Here is a 27,181-nt window from a genome sequence, read left to right as displayed (position 1 = left end):
GTCTGTGTGTGTGTGTGTGTGTGTGTGTGTGTGTGTGTGTGTGTGTGTGTGTGTGTCTATCTTGAGTTGAATGTGAGCTCAGCCCAGAGCAACATAACATATTGACATTATTGAGTCGATTTCTTCCTGAGCAAATGCTGCCATTACACCTGCCCATTTTCTACTAACTTCCAGTGATTTAATCTGAGATGTATAGATCAACTCATACCTAAAGTAAATAGACATTTTCACAACGGTGCGTCCCTCACAGTTTGTTACTGTTGTGCAATAAATTACATAACCTCCATGCACTTTCTGAACCAATCATCTTAATCACATATGTTTAAGGTTTTCAAGGGCCTTATGAAGCAGTTTACATAAAGGCCATGTTTGCCTGCACAGAGATATTTCACTTTTGGTCATTTTATCATCTACTCAGGCTTATTAGATCACCCCAGACAGTGTCTAAGTTACATGATTCAATATTTGGATATGATATTCATTTTAGCTGCCATGCCCCCTTCCTATACAAACCCATTATAACTTCAAACTCTATTTTAACAATCATAGATTCATTGAAAACACTGTCCTTTTTTCTGTGAGAGGTCTGTGGTTTTTAATTCACTGTTTTCATTTATTTTTAATATGTTTTTGTATCATTTAGTCTCCTCCGTCGCAGAGTCCTCCACATTTTCCAAAACAATTATAGAAAATAGGGCCTACATACAAAACATGCGCTGTCCCCATTTGACAGATTGTGGCTGCGGTACGTCGTACAGTCTCTTGTATTTCCAAATGCGTACCTAGCTCACCTGCGTTGCTCCTGGAAGATCCAGGTGAAGCTGCACATCACTGACATGTCCATCACAGGAGAGGCTGGACAGTGTGCAAAGGACAAGCTGATCATCTCAGATATCTACAAAACACTAGGTAAGCCATGTGTGATGCTGTTATACTTTGGGTCATGTGGTGTAAAGAAGACAAGCTGATCATCTCATATCTACAAAACACTAGGTGAGTTATTCCGACGTCCAATAAATCCGTCCCTTTGGTCCGACTGGCCCCATTATAACTAACCCTATCCCTAATCTTAACCTCACTGTCCCATCACTAAATGGGATGTCAGAATTATGAGTGGACAAAAATGTTGTATCTCATTGTTTGAACACAATGCAAATCATTGTAATAAATGCTTATTCAACTATTTGTATCATTTTCCGCCGGCAAAGCGTAGTTGCCAGTATTTGACTGGGTAGGTCAGTGCAGATATCTGCAACATGCCTCACTCAGTCCTAGCGGTGCATTATACAAGTGGACCCCAAGTGTGTGTGTGTGTGTGTGTGTGTGTGTGCGCGCGCCTATTTCAGCTACAGAACTGGTGATTAAGATCTCTCTTTAGTGGAGCTAGTCAGCAGACTGTAAATTACCACTCCTTATTATTCACTTCAGAGGCTGCAGAGAAGCTGATATAACTTTATCGGCTGCTGAGCTCTCCAATATGAGGCAGAGAGAGAGAGAGGGGCATCCACTCTTCCGAGAACACAGGGAAATGGGGATGGCGTGTTCACTGTTGTTCATACAGTGTACACTGTATACATTAATGCCATGGATACACTCTCAGAGTTAATTAACAATTGACGTTAATTGATTTTACGATAGAGTGGGGTCCTAGAGATTATATGCCCGTGGCCTAATGTAAATTGTGGGTCTGTGACCTTTAAAAAGGTTGAGAATCACTTCTCTAGCGGCTAGACATTCTAATTCTGTGCGGGCTCTAGCCCGCACAGAATTAGAATGTCACCAGACTTATCAGCAGGCTGATCGAGATCCCTAGAAGTCTGGTTACTTAAGCAATATTACACGAGAGGGGGTGGTTTAACGTCATTAATGCACGCCTGCGATGCTACAGGAACGAGTTCCGAAAGCAACGCAGGTAATATTGAGTGAAATATTGCAATTATTCAATAGTTCAACCCTTAAAACTAAGAAAATCACTGAAAAAACTTTTTTTTAATGACTGATGACACAAATGTCCCAAGAAACTAGCTAGCCTAGCCACCGAGTTTGCTGCACTCTGGGAGAACAGAGCAGCTGAAATCTTTGTTTTGATTAGGTGTGGAGTGGTGCTCGTTTGAACCACGGCTAGAAGGCTGTTTCAACCAATGAGAAACGACCTTGTATAATTGAGGATAGGTCCGAGCTACAGTCTGGCTCTGTTTGGTTTGAACGGTAACCATGGCCAGTTGACACTGTTGCTCACCATGTTCTGCATGCAATCTTGTTAAGTCAAACCGATCTGTTGCGGGGGGCTTAATGACTTATAGGTCAGGGCGTATTTAATGTCTTTCAAGCGAAGGATCCATTCGCTGAGCAAGAAATGAAGCAGGGACCTCCACTACAAAAATATACTGTAATAATGAATTGACAACACAACTCTATTGTGTTGCAAATTAATTATTTTAAGACTTCCATGCACTTCAAAAGCATACTGACTCATCAATGTCTGACTGTTGAGAGATCTGAGACTAGCTCTGAAGTAGTGTATCAATGAGTGTTTCAGAGTGCACTATAACGGTGAGGATTAAGGTTTATTTTAGGATTTAGGGAGATTTGGTGGAAGTCAATGCAAGGCACATAATTGTATTCATCCATCCATCCATCTTCGACCAATCCATCTTTGGTCTGCCCTGCCCGCGGGTCTCCTCCCAGTGGGACGTACAGCGAGGACCTCCCAAGGGAGATACTCAGGAGGCATCCATACTAGATGACCAAACCACCTAAGCTTGCTCCTTTCCAAGCGAAGGATCGAGCAGCGGCTCTACTCCGAGTCTCTCTTTAAGGGAGATGCCAGCCACCCGTCTGAGAACTCATTTCGGCCGCTTGTATCCTCGATAAGAAAAACAACAATTATGGACTTTATTTAGCTAGTAATTGATATTGCTTGACCCTCAAGCAATCATGTAGGAGTACGTATGCACAACTATGCATGTTTATTTGTAGCTTTGGGTGAGTGAGTGCATGCGCGCGCGTGCACACATTACACTTAACAAGCACAGTAGACAAACATTGATGTGCGTGCGTGAATGTGCGTGCATTTGTGTGTGTGTCAGTGTTGATTTTGACAGCAAATTTTGATTTTAGTCATAGTCTTTTGAATGCATTTTTATTTAGTTTTAGTCACATTTAATCAACGCACGCACGCACACGCATGCCATTACATTAAAATGTACTTTCTTCACACCTGTCTCTCCTCTTCAGCTGATGCCGCAGGAACGACGAGAGAGAGGAACAGAATGATGGTACAGTCACTGTGTCACTGTGCTCACGCTGTACAGCACCACAGGGCCAATGGCCTTCAACACAAGCTTCCACAGCATACTGAATGATTTATGCTCACCCATTTTTATGTATTTTCTTTTACGTCTCAGTGTCACTGAGAGTCCCACTGAGGGACAGTATTGTGTGTGTGTGTGTGCATGCTGTTAACTTCTCTTCTGCCCTCTGTGACAACTCTCAACCTTTTACTTTCTGATATAGTTAATGTTTAAGGTGTCATTGTACTCAGTGGAAGGTCACACACACACACACACACACACACACACACACACACACACACACACACACACACACACACAAAGACTTAAGTTGGCAGCATACTTCAAAATAATGTCAGCTTTCCGAAACCGAACAACCATTGTACTTAAGTACAGTATTTAAGTAAATGTACTTAGTTACTGTGAAAGTCAATGCCCCAAGTCTTGAATCTATGAATATGTAGTGAATTTGGATAATAAGCTTGAGTGTCGGGTCTAATCTTCAAAGGTGTTTTCATGAAAGCATTTCTAATTCAATAGCAGAATATGGAATGACAGGAAAACGGCAGAGCAGATAATATGTGACACTGGTGCTGCCTCATGTGAACATCAACCCATCCAAAAATGTAAAGCTCTATGAATATGAAGCAAACAGTATTCATTAAAAATACATTCTGCCGTTGAGTTACAGAGCCAGCAGTAGTTCTAACCTCTCTACTCATGGAGCAAATGGGCCAGGAGCTGACACGAATCAACCGTCTGCCGTATGTGCCGCACATCCACTCACACTTACTTAACTAACTTCTTAATTAACATACACTAATGACTCCCAAAGGTAAAGGTTCAGATCCTGCAAGTGAGTCAGGAGAATGACAGATGATGATGTCTTTGTTACATTGTGATGAACCAAATGTGATAAAGATTTTAACTTTGATATAACGGCAGAAAATAAAACAACAGAACAGTTATGCCCAAACCATACAGTTGTATACTTGATTTTGTATATCTCATTTACAGGTCCATTCTGTGGTACTAGTCTTCCTGCACCCATACAGACCCAGGGCAACAGGCTGCTGATACGTTTCCATGCAGACTTTTTCACCGAGGCCAAAGGTTTCAGGGCCTACTGGAGCACAGACCCTGACCAGCCAGCTCCCACTGAGCCGCCAACCCCACCCAACCACTGGGACGGCATCCCCATAGGTACAGAAGTCTTCTGTGACCTTTTCTAAAAGATTTAAAATTTTACTGCTGGAAGTTGTACATATACTGTCCTCTACCGTTGGTGACGACTTATATGCCATGCCACTCTGCAGTCTTTTTTGTTCACTTTCATCACACAAATATCTGCATTTGGTCCGGGGATTTATACTGTATAAGCTGCTCTCCAACTCCCTCCAACCACCCAACAACTTATACGTACTGTACTGTTACATATCACTTGTACCTTAGCTCACACAGTGGTAAATAGCCATATGGGATACTTAAATAAGTATTTTATTGTGTGTCCACAAGCTGCTGCAAAATAACTGGCCACAAGTGCACGAGGATTTAGCTTGAAGATTCAGCATGAAATTAAATCACGAGAAATAGAGAGATATAGCCCCATCTCCTTCATCAAAGTGTCCTCAATATCCCCTCTGCCTCCCGTGTGTATAAACTGTGAAACAACACTGTGAATTGATGTACTGAGAGCACACCTTCCCTGCTGGCCGACTGTCACCTCAATTCTTTACAGATTATTTGCCCAGTAATGGGGTCCAGCTGGCCCCGGGGCCAAAATAGTTTTATAGATAGGACTTTGCTGAGTGTTTATATTTTTCAACACAGCCTCCTGCCCAGAGCAGGGGAGAGCCTGAGACAGTATAGAGGACATGAGCGTAGTGCTTCCAGTGAACACTGGAAGCATCACCTCTGCATGGCAGCATCACTGCATCTGTTGTCCTCAGGCAGTTTTTCTGCCTCTGTGCTGAACAGCAGGCTTATACAGGTAATAGATTTCCACATTGAGTTTGCCTTCGATAATGACTATTCATTATTCAAAATGGTTCAATTGATCTATTTAGTTTAGACGGTGAACGGTTAAAAAGCAACAACGTGAAGTGGGCCATTGAGAACTATCACAGGACATGAAATCTCATTTGAATTAGGACCAGTGTTGTGCCAAGGTATTTATCCCTGTCACAATGCATTTCCTCTCCAATATACAGTATAGCACTGCTTAAATGGCTCCAGATGTATGCCACATTTTGTATGCCTGTCAGAATGTGTTCCCCACTCAATACAATGCATTATACATGAGGAGGAACACATTCTGATGGGGAAGTACCTTGGATACCAGCACAAAGCCGTAGTATTTTAGCAACTTAGTCTTTTACTTTTAGTAGCAAATTCTGATTTAAGCTCAGTCTTTGAACAATCCATTGAACTTTAGGCCTGCCTAGGCTACTTAAACTATCTAGTTTTAGCCAACAAAAAAATTACACTGGCAAAAAATAAACTAAAACATATTTTTTTAGTTTTGAGTCTGAGCAACATAATTGCTCAGACTCTTCAACAAAGATGGCAAAACAAACATTCTTTGTTCTGTCTAACGCTAACCCTAAACCCTGAAGTAAGTGGGGAACATAGAACCTGGGGAACCTGGGGGAGCAAATATATCATCTTTAATGACAATAATGCAATAATTTTCTGTTGGTCTCTCTCTTACTCTGCAGACTGCACTCCCTCATCACGATGTGATGTCTCAGGTCAGGTCTAACTGGCCAACTATCTATCCAGAACCCACATTCCTCCATTCTTCCATACCTGTGGTGGAAGTCTCATATACACAAGAACTGGGTCCTTACAGCAGCTTTATAAAGTAAGTCTTCTGTCCTGTCATTTTCGCATACCGTGCAGATAATAGAAAGTAAAATGAGAAGATGTCCTGTTAAGACCTCTAAATACAAATAAAAATCACACCTGTGTGAAGTGAGGGGCGCTCTTAATTATCATTGTACATCATCATGACGTAACATGTCTATTTGCTCAGACACATATGAAGTAAATTCTTCATTCATTGTCAATGGGAATGTAATCTTTGTGTAGGACAAATATACAGATTTGCTAATACACATTGACGTAAATTCTCCATTGATTATCAATGGGAATTTAATCTGTGTAGGACAAAAATAGCCGATTTGCTCGTCCACAAATTCTTCATTCATTGTCAATGTGAATTTAATGTTGTGTAAGACGAAGATCTACACTAATAGCTGAATCCTCGCCTCAAAAATGTACATTTGAAATACATTTGAAAATTATTTGTGTGTTAATATGGGACTAAAACCTTTGCGATTGGGTCTCAATTCTTTACTTCACTTCACTTTCATTCAAAGTTTGTGACGAGAAACCAGAAACTTCCTTGGAGCCTATTTGCCTACTATCTTACTGGGCTGTTTGGGCTGTGTTAGAGTCTGTGGTTTTACTAGAGGCTTAAGTTCCTATGGTACCAGAGGAAAACCGTGTTAGGGATGATTCCCCAGATTGGCTAATGGACCACAGCTAGAGCCATACTGATGCTGTGTAGAGACTGTGTGCACAGTGTCTTATTGGGAGGTGCAAGGACATGGCTTTATCATCTCCACTGGGAAATTTGGATCGATGCATGATCCCGAGAGACGACATTAACAGAAAACAGTTAAATAAACAATGGTAAGGCATAAAATGGACAGCGTAGTGAGGTACATAGGGTCGAAAGCTTATCTTTTGGTCTTTTTGTTGACATTATTTGATAGGATAGTGTAGCAGAACATGAAGCACATGGTCTCAGAGTCAGACCAAATATACAGTGCAAGTTCATTCAGTATTTTTGATAGTTATGCTGTGCCCAGTCTGTGGTGGTCAAATGGGTCTTTCGATGCACACATGCACATCTCTATCCTAAAATGAATACTGCCAGAGGCCTCTCTCCTCTGCTATCTTCCCTCTCAGCCTTCCAGTTGAAAACCTCTCAGGGGAATGGACTGCTCAATCCCCTTAAAAAGATAAATCTATTTTCCTCACATGATGGCATGCTCAGTCAGCTCATATTTGCCTTAAAAAGCTCCTTTGTAGAACAGCCCAATTGTGTCCATTTTCTGTGCATGGTGCAGTATCAGTATCGATTAACCCAATCCCCCCCTGCCCCCCTTTCCTCCATATGTGCAAAAATAAACACAAAAAAGGAAGCAGCTACAGTACATGCAATGCACATTTGACATGTTCTTAATTTTTTTTGTTACATTTTTCCTGTGTTTATCTGAGGTAAAACTAATAGCATGCACATTATCAGGACTGCACACACACTTCAAAGGCAAATTTGCATAGACCATTTGACCTAACTGTGCCTTCAGGTGTAACTGGAACAGCTTGCACGCTCTCTACTGGAGCAAAGCTGCAACTACTTCCTCCAGTAGCCTACTCCATTACAGGGTTGACTTTGACAGCACATTTTCATTGTTTTTAGTTATAGTCGACTAAATGTAGCCTACAGTAAATTTTGTCGACAAAAATGTATTTTGGTTAGTCTTGATGGCATCGTAATGCCTGATTTTACACTTGGTTGCATGCACCCGAGCACAACCAACCAAAAAATTAAATCCCTCCCTTTTAGTTTAGTTTTTATTTGTTGACAACATTGTCAGTATATTTAGTCTTAATTTTAGTCTTCATAGCTTAGTTTTATTACGTTTTGGTCAATGAAAAAAGTTAGTTAACAAGCATTTTCCATCATAGTATAGGAGACACTTCCGCCGATACATCTCTGCCTTAGGTTGTGACCAGGCTTTTCTCTTCGCAGATGAGTAAGGCTGAGACCGAGGCTACTTTCCGACAAGTCCTTTCACTCTGGGGCACCGATTCACTGATTGGTCTAGAAGTTGGTTGTGCAGGCAGAGAACAAACAGAAAACAGAGGAGAGCAGATTGAGACAGGTAGTAGAGGCCACAGAAGCACCCCCGTCCCCCCTTATTGTTTTTTCTACCTTGTCGGGAAGGTGGGGGTAAATACCTAATTGATTCAAAGTTTTACTATATTTTGGCGAGGGAAAAACGTCCATAGCCATTTTCCAAAAGGTCTCTTTAGCTGTCACTTCAATATAATGTGAATGGAATGGGTTACATGAATACCTACAAGCCTCCCCTATACAGACATGCCAGATTTATTTTGGGAAAGAACCATGCAGTTTTATACACGCAGTAGAAATGTGTAATTTCCGCCCATTGTAAAAAATTAGATCACTTTACTGTATCTATAGTTGTATGGGACCACTGTACTTTATCTATAGCTGCATGAGACCACTGTTCTGCATCTAGATACCATTATACTGTATCTAGACCATTGTACTGCATCTATAGTCACACAAGACACTGTACTGTATCTAGACCACTGTACTGCAGTATCTGTATGAGACCAGACCACTGTACTGCATCTAGACTACTGTGCTGCATCTATAGACCTCTCTACTATATCTATAAACCACTGTACTGCATGACGTGTGAATGTAATCACTCAAGACAGATTCTGCTAACAGTGAAATATGTCACTGTCAGCAACTCTGCCATAAACATGTAGTGTTGTTGTTCGTAGGAATAAACACAGAAGCACCTGACTTCCTGTTTCTACAAAAGTACACACCGAATGGGTTCCCAGATTGGTGTGCATGTATTTGTGCTTATGTGGACATATGTGCCTGGCTACTATTAATCTAGTTAGCTGCTGGTACCTGCGTCAGTCAATTCAGACATCATTATCTCATGGCCATATCTCTTCACCTGCACACTCCACAGTGATTGCGACAGATGCCTATGATTATGTCTAAATGGCATTCCAGACTCAAGCCGTTGTCGGGTCAGCAACAAAACAATACAGTATTGACAGGCTTAGCTGTGAACCTGTACAACTGTATATTGCTGGACCACTGATATGCAGCATTTTATCCTCGGGCATAATAATTAATAAAAGTGTATTCCGAACTGCGGATGTTGAAGTGACACGTTGTGAACTTGTATTTGCGGCGTGCGTCATCGTGTGACGCAGTATGAATCAGGCTTAATTCGGATGCTAATGAGGCAAATGATTTCCTCCCTTTATGGTTGTGCTTTACAGCGTGAAATGTGAGTTGTTAAAGGTCATCACAGCAGAAGCAGATATTATATGAGAACATTGAGCCAAACAAAAGACACCCACAAAAATTGTGGGAGACACTAAAACAAACATCTGCATTATTTCAAGTGGTTCGCTCATTACTGACAAATTGGTTGTGTCTTTATGGTTCAAACCACATCCAAGCTCTATGAGAAACTACCCATATGGAAAAAAAAAAGCTAAATTTGTATATGTTTTACATGAAACTTGTAGTTAATATATATGACAGTCAAAGCAGATCTAAGATCAATAGTATTTTTTTGTAAAGTGAAACTTATATAATTTTGTCATTTATATGAACTATATAAAACAGTCAAAGCACATATAAGATCCATAGTATTTTTTTGTAAAGTGAAACTTATATAATTTTGTCATTTATAGGAACTATATAAAACAGTCAAAGCACATATAAGATCCATAGTATTTTTTTGTAAAGTGAAACTTATATAATTTTGTCATTTATAGGAACTATATAAAACAGTCAAAGCACATATAAGAGCCATAGTAAGTTTTTGTAAAGTGAAACTTATATAATTTTGTCATTTATAGGAACTATATATAACAGTCAAAGCACATATAAGAGCCATAGTATTTTTTTGTAAAGTGAAACTTATATAATTTTGTCATTTATAGGAACTATATAAAACAGTCAAAGCACATATAAGAGCCATAATACGTTTTTGTAAAGTGAAACTTATATAATTTTGTCATTTATAGGAACTATATATAACAGTCAAAGCACATATAAGAGCCATAGTAAGTTTTTGTAAAGTGAAACCTATATAATTTTGTAACTTATAAGACCTATATGTGACGGTAAATCCACATACAATATTCTTAGTAAATTAGTATAAATTGAAATACATATGAACTTATAAATAATTACTGCAGTAAATCCACATACAAAATCCTTAGTAATTGTGTGTTGTCAAACTTGTAGAGTTGGGCAAACATCAGTGAAACCAAAATCTGATAGGATATTGTATAGAAACCATACAATACAGGCCATGTATGTCACAGAGACATCCAAATTAAACAAAACCTTACAATGAAATAACATGAGATGACAAAATAATGAGTTGTATTCCCTTTTACATTTTATGACTCCTACATTATTTAAGATCCCCCCACCCAGTGCCCCCCCCCCCCCAGCCAGTGTTCTCCCCAGCCAGTGACCCCCCAGTGTGACACCCCCCACCCAGTGCCCCCCAGCCAGTGTCCCCCCAGTGTGATGCCCCCCCCCCCCCCCCCGCCAGTGTCCTCCCCAGCCAGTGTCCCCCCAGTGTGACACAAGCCCCCAGTGCCCCCCCAACCAGTGCCCCCCAGCCAGTGCCCCCCCAGCCAGTGTCACCACCATTGTCCCCCCATGTACCTCCCAATGCATTTTATTTTATACTGCTATGGTAACTTATAAGAATCTTCTAAAAAAAACAAAAAACATAAAGAGAGCATATCAAACACTTCACATATGTCAGGATGTGTCTGGGTAGCTCAGTCGGTAGAGCTCTCGCCTTAAGACCACAAGTTCGTGGGTTCGATCCTGGGCACTGGCAACTCAGCGTATGAGTAGCACAGCTTGGGTGCGGCAAGTGATGCGGAAAGAATTGGGAGTTGATGGTATAGTAGGTGTGGTGCTCTATCTCAGCAACCATCTCCCAGGGGTCTATAGCGCATATGTTTTTTATACCTATCATACACTTCACATATAAAAAATTATATATAGTCATAGATAAAACATATGTTTTTTTTATAACTATAAGGTATAATGTATTGGCTGACATATAACAATGTTATAAAAATCATATAAAAGAAGCATACTTTTCTTGTAAATTAAATGGTTACAAACTATAAAATACATACTATAATGGTATTTTTTATATAAATGGAAAGGATATATCTCATATAATTTAAAACTACAAACATTGTATGGAACATGTAAGGAAAATACAGTTTGCCATGTACTTACCTCATAGATCACATACATGTTGTTTACTTGATTCATAGATGATTCACTTTATTGTCTTATATGAGGATTGTATGAAAGGTGCCACTTTCAAGAGTTCACATATAAAATCTAGTATGTACTTTACATGACATACATGTAAATGACATACATAAAAAATGTAAATACTTACTATTGGAGGCAACAGGACAACATATATGTTTCTTCTACTTTTTTTTCCATATGGGTATAGGGGCTCAAAAAACCCATTCTCATTCAAACCTGTAAAAACTGCTAGAAAAACTCATATTTTATCCATCAGTCAGTGCCACGTCCCACAATAATTCTATATGGCGAAATTAATCCCTCTGTATAAAAAAAGGAAGTAAATTAGAACCTGGCAACTACCGCCCCGTTTTCATCCTTTGTTCCATCTCAAAGGTTATAGAGAGATTCATTCACGAACAAATCAACAGCTATTTCGGCGAGCGTAAGCTGCTGTTTGAGTTCCAATCTGGCTTCAGAACATCCCACTCCACTGACACATGCCTACTGTATTTGACCGACTACATCAAATGCGAGGTAGACTCTGGGACTATGGTCAAGCTGGACCTCCAAAAAGCACTGTAAATAATTCAATTCTACTGAATAATCTGAAGGCAATTGGTTTGGATAGCACATCATTAAACTGGATGAAATCCTACCTTGAGGGAAGAAAACAAGTAGTTGACAGTCAACAGAACCATGTCCTCGTCCATCCCAGTGAGCTGCAGGGTTCCTCAAGAAAGCATACTAGGGCCATTAAGGCCTATTCATAGTACCCCAGTTTTAAGGTGCAGACCACCGAAATCTATAACATGACGTCATGCTGCGGTGATAAGTGATTCCCCGTTCACCCAAACACATCTGTTTTTACTAACCACCGTTTCGGTGGTCACCTTAATTATCAGTACGAAAAGGCTATGTGAAAACCAAACAGAGCTTTACAGCCTGACAGCAAGTTCCTGGTTCGATTCCCGGCTGACCGGACCATTTGCTTCATACAATTTATAATTTAGGCAAACACAAGGTAATACATCAAATACATACAAATAGTGATCTAGGATCATAGGTAAATAAAGAACCTATAGATACTAAAAAGTATAATCTGTACATTGATTGAGACTACACGCTATAGGATGTGTCTACATAACATGCTGTATTGCTGTTACATTTTAGCCTTTGCATAAGTCTTCCACGTGTTCGCCCATGTATCAATCAGCCTTCAATGATTGGATCGAGAACAACATCAAGAAATTCATGTATAATTTGCATAGGCCAGACTTCCCAAAACAAACTGGTCAGGCTACTAATCTGCCCAAATCTCTATTAGACTGGTCTGGATTCCTGTCTCCCATGCTGACAGAATTATATATGGCAATCATTCTATAATCCTTTTGTGTTTGGAAGATTAAAATACCTCGCCTCCCACATGTGAGTGAGACAGTTAAAAAGCATGAACACTGAATTTTTGTATTCATGATTTAATTAATAAACTGGAACAGGCTCAAACCGCTCAAATGAATATCATCTGTTGAAGACGCATGGAACTTCTTCTATACTGTTATCGACAATCATGCCCCCTGGAGAACTATTACAGTCAAAGAGACACTTAAGATGTGTTGCACACTGTGCAATGCAAACTAATAATTTTAAAGGCCTTTAGTACAGGGTGTTAGTCATTAATAGTTTGCACATTGGTTATCTGTTTAGATAGCTTATCACTCTGATTGGGATCAAAGACCATGTTTACAGACTCTAAGAGCAAAACAAATTCTCTTAACGTTTTCTAGGAAACGTGCAGGGAAAGGCCCTCGGCTGTCTATTAATAATGTATTGCACTGGCTTGAAAGCTCATATGAAACTTCTCCCTGTGCTTCCCTCAATTATTTTTCCCATTCATCAAGAATTCCAGTACTTAATGCTACAGTAGTCAAGAGTCAATATGCTAAAGGAAATACTCAATTAACCTTTGGATACTTGTGAACTCAAATAAGCTTATCTGGTTTCAAGAATATATGATTTAGAGTGCAAAACCTATATTTTCTAACTTATAACACAAAGCAGCGATACCAGACAAAGAAAACAAAACATAGATGAATAAAGTAAATTACTGGCAATAATAAAGGAACATTACATAGTGATCAACACGGCAATATTAATTGGCTCATAAAACCTTATTTTTTTTATATAATCACCAACATTAATTTATGTTTGTTATTTACAGCTAGGTAGAGTAGTGGGGCGAGATGGAAAAGGGGCGACCGCACTTACCAAAGCAGCAAATGAATTGGCACTGACCAGAAAGGATGTTGAGTAATGATGATGGATCTAGGAAAATGGCTTTTTTGTTTATTGGCAGAAAGGCAGAGGGAAACTGAGTGGGAGAACTACAAGGGGGCTTTGGTAGAATAATCCCAGCCATGTTGGGGTCTTAACCACAAAGCTATCAATTGGCATGTTACTTCTTTCCTGCGAACACTTCAATCCAAGTTCACCTCTAGTGGCATGACTACAGAATCATGATACTACAGTATATCCAGCCTATGTATGACTTATTGCTTGCATGCTGCTATTGCCCCCTTACAGCAGACGCGCCATACACAATGATCTTGTAGTAAACTTTCCCTGTTCTGAAGAACAATTCACAGAGTAACGGCGTACAGGAAAGCACCCAAACGGCTACGGTTTGGAAGAAGATGTCTTTTATTTGAAGGAAGGCAGTCCACAGTCACGGCAAAACAATGAAAACCCTCTTTGGACTTTTCTGGATGGAAAACACGCAGCACTCTTTGTTGCCAGAAATGAGAGCCGGACCCAGGAGCCCCTTCCCCTTGGCCACTCTAACCTTATATACTATAACTGGGTCCCTCCTTTCCACCGGACATGAAACAGGCGTTTCCTGACTTTTGACCAATGAGATCTGAGGTCTGGTTATTTCCGGTTAGAGAGAGGCGGGACCCGGCTATGGAGCAGAGGAACAAAATACCCGTACTGTTGACCAGAGTCCTAACTTTATACTAAAAATGATGAATTGCATCTCTAATGAATACATAGTTAAATCATAACAGAACTAGATGAAAAACTAAACACACTCTTATAAACATAGTTAATATTTAAGCAATGTTTAAACGGAACTAAGAATAGACCTGAACAGACTATATTTAAGATTATTAAACAGTTTCACCCAATAGAGCAAGTTATAATCTTATAGTCATAGTACATTTTCAATCAGTACAAATTGCACTTACTATTAATAGTTAGCGTCTATACTTCTATAACCATCTATAGGGCCAGTTTGTTAAAACTGGCCCTATAGGTGTCTCTGACCAATGGAACCAACCCTCGGTATAAGCATGCAGTGATTGGGTGCCTGAGCCATGGTACCCAAATGTTGTCTCATACCGCAGTGTAATTATGTCTCATCAAACTCTGTGAGGGACACATACAGCCGTACTAAAGTGGTGTTTAACATAATGCATGCCGCAGTACCCAAGCCAGCTCCTCCTTTCTCCCCTTCTTCCTCTGCCTTAAGTTTTGTCAATTATTTGGGGGCCCACTTGCAATATCCTCATTCTTCACGGCCCCAATTCACAGATTGGTAATCACTGAACTAAACTATGGCTGTGTTCCAGGCCTGGTGGACTCGGGTTGTGGCAATCCACAGGAACTGTCTGGAGAGTCTGGAAGCTTCACCAGCTTGAACTACCCCAACAGCTATGACGACGGCAAGAGCTGTGTGTGGCACATCACAGTGGAGCCTGACAAGGTAGAGTGAATCATCAACCAACAACACTGTTCCGGGCAAATGAAGTAAAGTCTTTATTCTTTAAGAATAATTCATAATTTATTTATTTAAATAGACTACGCTGTAATATTCATGAAATACAGAACTGTATGTTCCTTGGGTATAAGGAGAGTTGGGCTGTTGACACAAAATATATCCAAAAGTCGGAGATCTTTTTGTGCACAGCTGCATTCTGGGACCTTACCATTGGCTTTAGAAACGGGTAGATTCATGCAGAATGTTTTGTTTGTGTAAAAGAAAAAAGGGAATAACAAAACAAACCTGTTTCTTGTACACAATGCAATATTGAAGCAATGATATGGTGTGTCCTGTAAGTCCATGTGGGCTGGGCGCCTTTGGTGCATGACACAAAAATAAAGAAATCTATCTATCTATCTATCTATCTATCTATCTATCTATCTATCTATGGGGCTCCATGGCATAATGCCTAACTTTATTAGGTATTCTGCTACTTTATTGAGTATTGAAACAATTCTCAATGTTGGTGATTAAGGACATAGACTACAACTAGTTTTATGTTCTAATATACAGTGTAGAAATGTGATAAAACTTTAATATCATCACCACATTTACCTGCCCAAAATAGGAACACCATGTATAAAGTGTTTAAATGAAATAAAATAATGTGGAATATCTGAGGAGGCTTGAAGGCTATGTTTGAAATAGGGAATATATGATATATTGTCATAAATTCATAATATATTTTTGTAAGTTGGTATCCCAGGTGACCCCATCCAATGGAACAATTCCAACACAACACAATGGCCTTGGATTCAGGTGTGAAGTGTAAATGAATACTCCCTCTGAGAATTGAGAGAGAGCCTTTTGGTGAATGACATTACTGACCTGGTGATATAATACTGGTTTCATTTATAAAATTATATGACAATCTCTAAAAGAGTCAGAGTCCGTTTTCACTTGTGTTGCGCTGCGTTGCCATACGTTCAAGGAGAGTTCAAGGTACATCCCTTGCTGTCAAAGTTCAGGTATATACCGGTACCTTCCACTCGGCTATGATCTTTAACATAAGTTAGCTGACCAAGACTCACTTTGGCTCACACATCTTGCCAACATGGGATCCAGGGGTCTAAGCACCCTGGAGAAGGTCCTCATCTTTCTGTTTGTGGCCATGACCGCAGCCTGCATTGGCCTGATAGTTATATACTTCAATGAGAAGGCAGACTCCAGCACTGATGAAGATGGTGAGTGTCCCATACATGTTTCTGCTTTAACCCTCTAACACCCGCATTAATTTCTACTTGCAAAAAATTGATTTCAACCTTACTACTACTTTGTACTACTAGGACTGACACTAAAAAATATGTTAAAAAAAATAAAAAAATAAAGTTTGATGAAAATATTATAATAATTATATAATAATTATATAATAATATAATAAATTAATAATCTACATTTGGGGGATATCTTTCACAATAATTAATAAAACATGTTCTAGACATTCTAATGATCACAAAAAAACATATATTACAATTATTTTACCTACTTTTATTAGGGTAAAGGTCAAAAGTCTTAGGTTAAAAAATGTTCAAAATCGCACAGAGTCCATTTTTTTTTTTTTTGTGAATTTCAGCCTCTGTGGGGGGTGTTTATATGCAAATATCATGACCAATGGCATTGAAATGGCATTGCAATGAACATCACTGATGACGTTTAGGTGAAAAAGAACAGAAAAAAATAAAAATAATTTAGTAATTAATTAAATTAAATTTGTTGCTAAAAAGCAACACTGGGTGCTAGAGGGTTAAAGGTTGACTTGAGTTTTTTTTTGTTAAAAGGTGAAAGCAGTATATTCTGACTGATAGTAATCATTGCTATAGTGTTTGATAAGTTACAGGGGTCTCCCTGTCTCTCCAGCTCTTTAATAAACACAAAATACATTTTAAGGAGGGCTGCAAAATTTCAGCCAATCAGGAGAGAGTACCCGTTTATCAACCTCAATTTTATAGTGATCCAGTTTCAATTGTGTCTCCTCTCCTCATTCCTTTGTTAGTAACTTCCACTGCACTGAGAAAAATAAGATGACTCTGAACTAAATATATATATTATTATTCATTTTTCATGAACAAACAAAATCATATTCAGTCAGTATAACCCTTGCCTACTGTACATATAGTAAATACACAGCTACAGTAAATGCTTTGTCTTCATTTTTGTGCTGGCCACTATGTGCCATGGCATTAGTGTCTTTTTACAAAATGGGTATTTAAAGGAGAATTCAGTGACTTGGAAAATCCCCCAGTCTGCCCCGGTAACAAGTCTCTATCCTGATTGGATGAAGGCTGGGCCATATAGCCAAAAACTAAACCTAAGGTTTTTTGACACCCAGGGGTTAACTGGGGACAGGGAGGAACTCCTTATATGGTCAGCACACTCTATAGTAGGGAGGATTATCACAACAAAACAAAAAAAGAAGTGATATTTGAATTAGGTGAAATCCCTGAATATATCTTTAAATGTATTAATTGTGGCCCTATCTGGGTCAATTATATGTATGTCACCTGTGGCGTACGTGTCACCTCTAATCTGATAAGATTATAATTTATGGTGGTCAAGGGCAGTGTTATCACCATAGAATTAGATCTTTAAAATTCCTTACAGCAATGATAATTGAATAGGGCTCAACTTTTGCACAGTTACCTGTTATCTTTGCATTACACTTACTTATGTTGTACTTAAGTGGCAGTACAGTACAGAACAAATGTCAAGGTGTCTTAAGTGCCATTCCCACTGAGTACTATAACTATAAAGATAATTTTGTTATAGTCTGTGTGAACTCAATCAACTTGACTTGATTGATTGTTATACTATATTTGTATAGTGCTCACTGCTCAGTGTGATTTATCCATCATGAGTGGTGTGAGTTGTCGGGCCGCAGTCTACTCCACTCACAGTTAACAGTCTTTGTATTGAGTTGTGCTTGAAATGTACTGTAATTCTCCAAACTGTTAATAAATATTTCAATCAATCAATCAATACCAGTCAACATTTCATAAAAAGAAAGATGTGGGAGGATAGGCAGACTATAGGAAAAGAGTGCATACAAAACAGCCACACATTTATCTGCACCTGTTCCTGCTTACCAACACAACATTTAAACACATACTGTAGCGCTACATACACACTACATACAGTGAGTAAACACACCCGTTTCCTCGTCCTGCAGTTGGGGAATGGGGATGCACATTCAGTGTACAAATGGACACTGAATGTGACATTTGGTTCCAATTGCACACTCTCACAGTAATACATTGATAAATTACACTCATGATTTTACAGTATGGTCTGATCAGCTCTGCAGTCTTGTCATTGTGTCAACTATAGTGAACAGATGTTTCCTACGGTCCTGTCAGATTTCCTTCATATAGTTCAGTTGGCATTGAAGGCAGGAGGTAATTTATAGCGATAATTTGAGTGTTAAGGGAGGCTGACCTCAAAGCCAGCCAACAAATGTACCATATGTTTCAGTGTTGTTTAATGTATTTTTTTTATCTGGTGAGATATTGTTTGTTGGGTGGTGTCTCTGACCAATGGAACCAACCCTCGGTATAAGCATGCAGTGATTGGGTGCCTGAGCCATGGTACCCAAATGTTGTCTCATACCGCAGTGTAATTATGTCTCATCAAACTCTGTGAGGGACACATACAGCCGTACTAAAGTGGTGTTTAACATAATGCATGCCGCAGTACCCAAGCCAGCTCCTCCTTTCTCCCCTTCTTCCTCTGCCTTAAGTTTTGTCAATTATTTGGGGGCCCACTTGCAATATCCTCATTCTTCACGGCCCCAATTCACAGATTGGTAATCACTGAACTAAACTATGGCTGTGTTCCAGGCCTGGTAGACTCGGGTTGTGGCAATCCACAGGAACTGTCTGGAGAGTCTGGAAGCTTCACCAGCTTGAACTACCCCAACAGCTATGACGACGGCAAGAGCTGTGTGTGGCACATCACAGTGGAGCCTGACAAGGTAGAGTGAATCATCAACCAACAACACTGTTCCGGGCAAATGAAGTAAAGTCTTTATTCTTTAAGAATAATTCATAATTTATTTATTTAAATAGACTACGCTGTAATATTCATGAAATACAGAACTGTATGTTCCTTGGGTATAAGGAGAGTTGGGCTGTTGACACAAAATATATCCAAAAGTCGGAGATCTTTTTGTGCACAGCTGCATTCTGGGACCTTACCATTGGCTTTAGAAACGGGTAGATTCATGCAGAATGTTTTGTTTGTGTAAAAGAAAAAAGGGAATAACAAAACAAACCTGTTTCTTGTACACAATGCAATATTGAAGCAATGATATCGTGTGTCCTGTAAGTCCATGTGGGCTGGGCGCCTTTGGTGCATGACACAAAAATAAAGAAATCTATCTATCTATCTATCTATCTATCTATGGGGCTCCATGGCATAATGCCTAACTTTATTAGGTATTATGCTACTTTATTGAGTATTGAAACAATTCTCAATGTTGGTAATTAAGGACATAGACTACAACTAGTTTTATGTTCTAATATACAGTGTAGAAATGTGATAAAACTTTAATATCATCACCACATTTACCTGCCCAAAATAGGAACACCATGTATAAAGTGTTTAAATGAAATAAAATAATGTGGAATATCTGAGGAGGCTTGAAGAGCGGCTATGTTTGAAATAGGGAATATATGATATATTGTCATAAATTCATAATATATTTTGGTATCCCAGGTGACCCCATCCAATGGAACAATTCCAACACAACAGCCTTCCATTAATGAACACAAACCAGTAGTCGCATCCCTGTTGCAGGAGAGCTGCTGTGTGTACAGCTATAGTGTGCCAACCAAAGGGCAAGAGTTTCTTCTGTCAGGTTAAGCATGGAGGACAGCTTGGCTGAATGCAGTTCAGCTGACAGATGGACAGATGGCTTCCTTCCCCACAGGACAACACAAATAACTTGTTTTCTTTCCCCTTGCCTTTCTGCCTTCCTGACACATTGACTGGGTATCTTCTCTCTCTCTCTCTCTCTCTCTCTCTCTCTCTCTCTCTCTCTCTCTCTCTCTCTCTCTCTCTCTCTTACTTGCTGCTTATTGGAAACGCACGTACAAATACACATGTACATACAAACTCCATACACTCGCACACCCATTCAGCCTCTTTGGCCTTTCCACTCATGCCAGCAACTAGCACTATGCTCTCATTATTCATTCTTTTCAAGGTGAGAAAACACATGTGCATGTTTGCTTTGCAGGTTGTCCATCTGTGGTTTGAAGAGTTCGCTTTGGAGGACACCAAGCTCTGCACGGCAGATTTCATCACAGTGAAAGATACGCTGGGAATTATTGGTAAGGCAAACGACACATCTGGTAAAGGCATTCCCTTAAACCATTTAGATCTGAGGACGATTCTACAAATGTCTTCTAAATCTAAAGTTTTCTGAAAAACCCATGTTTCTATGTCAGTGGTTCTCAAACATTGTCATGTCAAGGACCCCCAGAAATTATATGTAATTGGCCCCCGACCCCATCTCAAAATATGTTGTTTCAGGAACCCCCCCAGAAGCAAAGATTTTAGTTAAAAATGTTCGCTCTGAAAGAATATATATTTGAAATTTGTGCCACATTTTCACGATTTTTCAAAAATAGCAGATCTACAAGCTCGTAGATGAATGTTCTTCCTTTAGAGAGCATCTCACACCATAGATAGATATACAACAGACAGACAACACGGCAGTAGAAAAAAAAGGTTGTGGAGTATGTGAATGTGAACTTGCCAGACTGCTCACCTATACCTTCACACCTTCGTCTCCAGAGAGAGAGATCATGAGACACTCTTTTATTCAATTCACTCTACACTCTCTCCGACCGATCCATCCATCCATCCACATTCCACACACACTCCACTCCTCTAGTCAGTCTCAAAGCAGGCCTGGTCTGCACTGTTCTGTAGTTCACACACATGCACACGCAAGCGCGCACAGCCGCAGACGCATGCACACACGCACACACGCACACACGCACACACACACACACACACGCACGCACGCGCGCACGCACGCGCGCGCGCGCGCGCAAGAACAAGAGAGATGGATTCGCTACAAATACTCAGCAGCTGTCATGTCATGTGAAAAGACTGTTGTATGCACTTGTTTTCACTTGTACAAGTATCATTTATCTATTTATTTATTTAATAAACAACATATAACAATATGTGCATTTCTGCATAGGAAAATACTGTGGCTATGATAAGCCTAAATCGGTGGTGTCCCTGGGAAACCGTCTGACTGTATACTTTGACACCAATGACAGAAAGACAGACAAAGGATTCAAGGCCCATTACGAATCAGTGTCTCCGGAAAGGACAACAGGTAAGACATTTTAATGGAGGAAAGACTAGATAAAGTGCCCCTCGGGGTACAGGTCTCCACCAGGGCAGGTCAGGTTGTGGCCTCCTGGTGGCGCTATAATAGGCCAATGTGAAAAGGGTGCCATTTCTTCTTACGCCTTGAATGGCAATTGGATGATTTGAGGAATTTTGTTCCAAAAATGTGTTTTGCAAAAATCCACCTGTTGGTGGCGCTATAACAAGCCGCTATAACAGGCCAATGTGAAAATGGTGGGATATATTCCTCAGCCTAGTAGGAAAGTCAGTGAAATATTTCACGTAAATTGCACACTGCGTTAATGATTTAGGGAAAGTGAGGGAATGGTATGGAGGGATGAAGTCGGAGAGAGAGAGGGATATCAATGGATAGATGAATAGAGAGAAAGTGGAAGGGAGTGGGGAACTGGCTGAGAAGAGGAGAAAGGGTAGATTGGAGGGAGTGAAAGAGTGAGTGAGGAAGCGAGGGAGAAAGTGAAATAGGGGGAGACAGGGGAGTGGGTATCCTTGAGATGTCTGTGGATCTGAGGTGTCCTTCATACCCTTTCCAGAAATAGCTGGGGCGGGTGGTTCTGTGGAAGGTGACCGCGGGGATCTGCTAACTCCTGGATACCCAGAGGAAAACTACCAGAATGGAGCGCTGTACCAGGTATAATTATGTATACACACATACTGTACACATATAGCAGCAAATGCATACTCTATGAATAAACAAAGATACTGGCCAATCCACACCAATGCAACTACTCGCATCTCCTTGCAACATGCAACTACTTGCAACCATTATCCCCAGTTGCAAGGAGTGTGACTAGTTGCACTGGTGTGGTTTGACCATTCTCGCTCTCTCTCTCTAGGTCGTCCTCATATGCACACAAACACACCTAATAATTGGCATGATCCAATACGGAAAGCACTTTCTTTATAGATGACAGTGCATAATATTGATGAATTTCAAATCGACTCCATGGGTTGCAGCAAAGCAAGCACTGTTTGCTGTTTACCCCATTGTGGTTTGAAATCCAGTCTGATGAATGCTAAGATGTAATTATCAACTATTCTACCTAATTCATAACTACCAACATAGTGAGCCCACACTGTTTCTTCAGGAACGGTATTGTTCTGAAGAGTATTTAGGCTAGACATCCCCGTTCCTCAGTTCACCGTAGCTCTGATCCAGAATTAAGGAGAAGTCCTTAACACTATGGACGCTATGGCTAAGTTGTGTAGTGTGCTGCCTTTATAGTAAAATCCTTTGTTAAATTAACTCAGCGAGTGTACAAATGGATCTATTTATGTTCTTGTTCCTGTTCATGTGTGCTTGACAAGTGGCGCATCACAGTACCAGAGGGGGAGCAGGTTCGACTGACGTTCACCTTCTTTGATCTGGTTCCCGAGGCCTGTGGAGACTTCGTGGAGGTCTTTGATGGACACAAAGCTGGCTCAGAAACTATGGGTAGGTGTGTGTGTGTGTGTGTGTGTGTGTGTGTGTGTGTGTGTGTGTGTGTGTGTGTGTGTGTGTGTGTGTGTATGGAAATATTATAGAAGGCATTGGTCTTCATTCACATGTAACAGACCTGGGCTTCAACTCACGCAGGCCTATTTTTGGGCCGATTGAGAACTCTAGATGATAGCAATTATTAGTATAATGATAATAAATTAATCCTATATTATTGTACACCTGTAGAATTGAATTGCACAAACATGTCTGCACTCAAATGTTGGCCTTTTGCATACAGTCTCCCCCTGCCCAAACCGACTCCATCTTAAAATGTGAATCCCAGATAGGACATCAATCTTTTGGATTTCATCTTTAAGCTAAGAAAGGTTTTAATATCTTGTAGGCAAATTCTGTGGTGGTAATGTCCCAAAACCCCTGGAATCCTCTGGCAACACCATGGTGCTCCGTTTCAAAAGCGACAACACATTGACCTCCAAAGGATTCAGTGCCACCTACACCAAGACCAGCCTTCCTCCTGTCGTCATCCCCACGACACCAAGACCCACGACCACACCTCGCCCCTCTCCTCCCCCTACACCAAAACCTACTACTACCCAAACTACCCAGCCCACAACTACCACACCGGGACCCACAACAACACCAATAGGTATGCTTTATATCTTTGCGATTCTATTTGTCTGATTTGACTGTACTACCTGTACTATTAACAATCATGTTAATTTTTCTACTAACTTCTGACTTCCAGTGATTTAATCTGAGATGCAAACTCATGCCTAAAGTAAATAGACGTGTCGTGGGCGTCCCTCAAAGTTTGTTACTGTCAATCGTACAGTAGCCTCAGAGACCACAGACGTTTTGTTTTCAAAAGAAAAGAAAAAGCCTGGGCAAGACCCCCTTCAATTGTGGCAGACAGGAGCGTTAACGCTTTCTCTCTCTCTCTCTCTCTCTCTCTCTCTCTCTCTCTCTCTCTCACTCACTCACTCACTCACTCACTCACTCACTCACTCACTCACTCACTCACTCACTCACTCACTCACTCACTCACTCACTCACTCACACACACACACACACACACACACACACACACACACACACTCCTCTCTCTGTCTCTCTCTGCAATGCAAGTGGCTGTCTCTGTGTACACCGTTGCTTTTTGGTCTCTTTGAATCAACCACATTGATCCTGGAGTCTGTGGTGGTTAAAGCCTCAGGGCTCTACGATGACAGATCTGAACATGTGCTCTTCAACAGTTAATAAATAAACATGTCCCACAAGACCACATAAACATGCACTGTCCCCATTTGACAGCTTCTGGCTGCGGTGGTCCAGGAACACTCTACGGGAGAAAGGGAGTGATACAGTCTCTTGGATTTCCAAAAGCGTACCCAGCTCACCTGCGTTGCTCCTGGAAGATCCAGGTGCCCAAGGGCCTCCTGGTGAAGCTGCACATCACTGACATGTCCATCACAGGAGAGCCTGGACAGTGTGCAGAAGACAAGCTGAGCATCTCAGATATCTACAAAACACTAGGTAAGCCATGTGTGATGCTGTTATTGGACAGTGTAAAGAAGACAAGCTGATCATCTCAGATATCGACTATATATTTACCGTGTGGGGGTCCCCAGGGGGTCCCTCTACTGTACTGTACTGTCACAACTGAAATCATACAGTTAATATTGTGTGTGTTAGGCTGCACAACAGTGACACTTGGTTTTGAAAAGCAACCAAATGCTATTTTCGTGCTTTGACAGGACCGTAATTAAGTGGTTGCACCACTTAAAAATATGTTCTAGGACAGGCTGTTCATCTGTGAGCCAATTACCTTAGAGGACACTTTTACAAATTTTCCAAGGTAGTTCTTGTCTCTGATACAAAGATTGCCATACCAACATATAATCGAGAAGGAAATGACAAACAGTTTCATCAGTCTTGTCGACAGTTTCCTTAAACAGTACAGGCGTTGTTGACCTTTTTTACACATCACATTAGTGTTTAGATTAATATTCAATGTGAAATATCATATTAATTTGTACTTTAGAACCTCCCGTTCTCTGCGAGAGTAAGGGCACGGTAGTCTGTCTGACCACAAGGATCTACACCAAAGGAGTTAACCAGTTTCTCAACCAAAACATGGGGCTGTATGGTATTAACCACTGAGGAGAAATCAATACGTTGATTGTAAGATCATGTCATGCAGATCTCCGTCCCCCGCCCGTTCTCTGCGAGAGTAAGGGCATGGTAGTCTGTCCACTCTTCACCTAAAAGTGCAGAGTTCTTGTCATCCAAATAAATAACCTTCACATTCATGGCAACATACCCTGTTGACTAATTTTCTTAGGAATCCCTTTTAGTCAACATTTCCCTAATTCTAATTTGTTCAGCTAAGCATCAACAAAACATATAACATCGACATAACATGTTGAAAAGGCAGATACACAGGATTAGATTGAAATCTTCCATCTGGTCTGCATTGTTGATCTCTTCTTTGCAATGCTGCTGCTGTAGGCAATGTCTCTGGTTCTGCTCCCCCCTCAGCTGCGTTAAGTGCATGGTGGCTTCTTTGCTTCAGCCAGCCAGCTGTTGCTGCTGTCAAATCTCCTCCGAACCCCAAGTTCCTTTCGTGTAGCTCAGTGTCCTTGAAGACTGTTGTCCTCTAGTAACCAAACAATTCACGCCTGTTAGATGACACCATTATGTTATGGAAAGTAATTTGGGAGACACCGTAGTTGTTGACATCTTCAGTTTATTCAGTGACAGTCAGAATCAGAATCTGATTGGCTAATACACAATATCACACTGCTTAGTGGCGGTATTCCCAGACATTCTTGTTCTTAACATAGTCCAGAGGTTGACACACAGCACTAGCCTCTCTCTCGTTCTGATATTAGGCCTGGTTACATTTATGATTATCAATACATGTCTTGAACACAAGGCTTGCATAATTATGTATATATGGTAAAAACCATATCAATAACAGTCGTTGGTATAAAGAATGTATAAAAAGGCAGATAGAACACACCCCTGGGGTGAGCCAGTAGGCTAGAAGATGCTAGGAAGCTAGACAGTATCTCATTAACCTACGTTGAAATATGTTAGTTAAGAAATCAAGGATCCAGCCCACCAGTGACCAGACAAGGATCTTCTACACCAAAGGAGTTAACCAGTTTCTCAACCAAAACATGGGGCTGTATGGTATTAACCGCTGAGGAGAAATCAATAAAAAGCAGCCTGGCATGGGTTTTACAACCTTCAACAACGCGTGCTAACGATTACCGCAGCCTGATTACCTCTGACGCTACGCTGATAGCATTGGACGACCAACCTTTTCCAAGGCCGACAGCAAATGTTCTCTTATAGCGAGAAGCACACCGCATTATCATACCTCAAAAGAAAGCTTAATTTGTCCACTCCAATTTTCTTTTTTTTTACCATCTTCCATTCTGAAGATATTTATCTTTACGTAACACCTGCTTTTGTAGTAACGTGCTCTTCTTGAACAGAAAGCCTAGTTAGGGACCGTTTTATGTCAGACGTTGAGTTGACAGGCAGTTATAAAAATGAACACAAATATATCCTACTAGAATTTCGTGCCCGCTTCGCGGAGCCTCAATCCCAGAGTTACTTCGCCACGCACTCCGCGGCAGAAGTGCCGTGTTTGCATGAATGAAACTGTATGTAATCGCGCCTGTGCGTGTGTGTGTGTGTGTGGGACACGTGTGTGTGTGTGTGGGGGGGGGGGGTGGCTTACAGGCGTGCGTGTGCGTGTGTGTGTGTGTGTGCATGCAATGAGAAGCCAATGCGAAGTTGCCAACAGTCTAATTGTTTTACTTAGGCAAAAAACAACTATTGACAAACAACAATGTTGATGTAACTAAGACGATCGCTGAGAGAGATATAGTTTATATACAGAGATTTAGAAGGAATAAGCAAAATCGCGAGCCTAGAATTCCTCTTCCTTGTTTGTCTTCTCCTCAATCTCCTGCGCGAGATGACATTCTCAAGCTAGTGTGGGGGCGGGCCTGGTGTGGGCTGAGATCTGAGAGCTAGTGACGTGTGAGCCGCACATGTTGGCTGTGATTGGCTGGAATATT

At 40.6% G+C, this 27,181-nt stretch overlaps 1 protein-coding gene across 1 annotated transcript in view; it reads left to right on the top strand.

Annotated features, from left to right (window-relative positions):
* Positions 1 to 16,322: 16,322 nt before the first annotated feature.
* LOC308312360 (ovochymase-2) overlaps positions 16,323 to 27,181 on the top strand; it is a gene marked incomplete at its 5' end in the record, with an annotated part of 28,239 nt that continues 17,380 nt past the window's right edge. Inside the window, 8 exon segments of the mRNA XM_080758965.1 lie at positions 16,323 to 16,452; positions 19,102 to 19,235; positions 20,502 to 20,595; positions 21,477 to 21,617; positions 22,183 to 22,280; positions 22,958 to 23,084; positions 23,473 to 23,736; positions 24,399 to 24,620. Of these exon segments, the coding sequence (XP_080615091.1) occupies positions 16,323 to 16,452; positions 19,102 to 19,235; positions 20,502 to 20,595; positions 21,477 to 21,617; positions 22,183 to 22,280; positions 22,958 to 23,084; positions 23,473 to 23,736; positions 24,399 to 24,620 (1,210 nt within the window).

Source organism: Protomyctophum bolini, assembly GCF_963924005.1.
Source record: "Protomyctophum bolini genome assembly, chromosome: 3".
NCBI classification, from domain to species: Eukaryota; Metazoa; Chordata; class Actinopteri; order Myctophiformes; family Myctophidae; genus Protomyctophum; species Protomyctophum bolini.
This window is presented reverse-complemented; position numbering and strand designations above follow the sequence as displayed.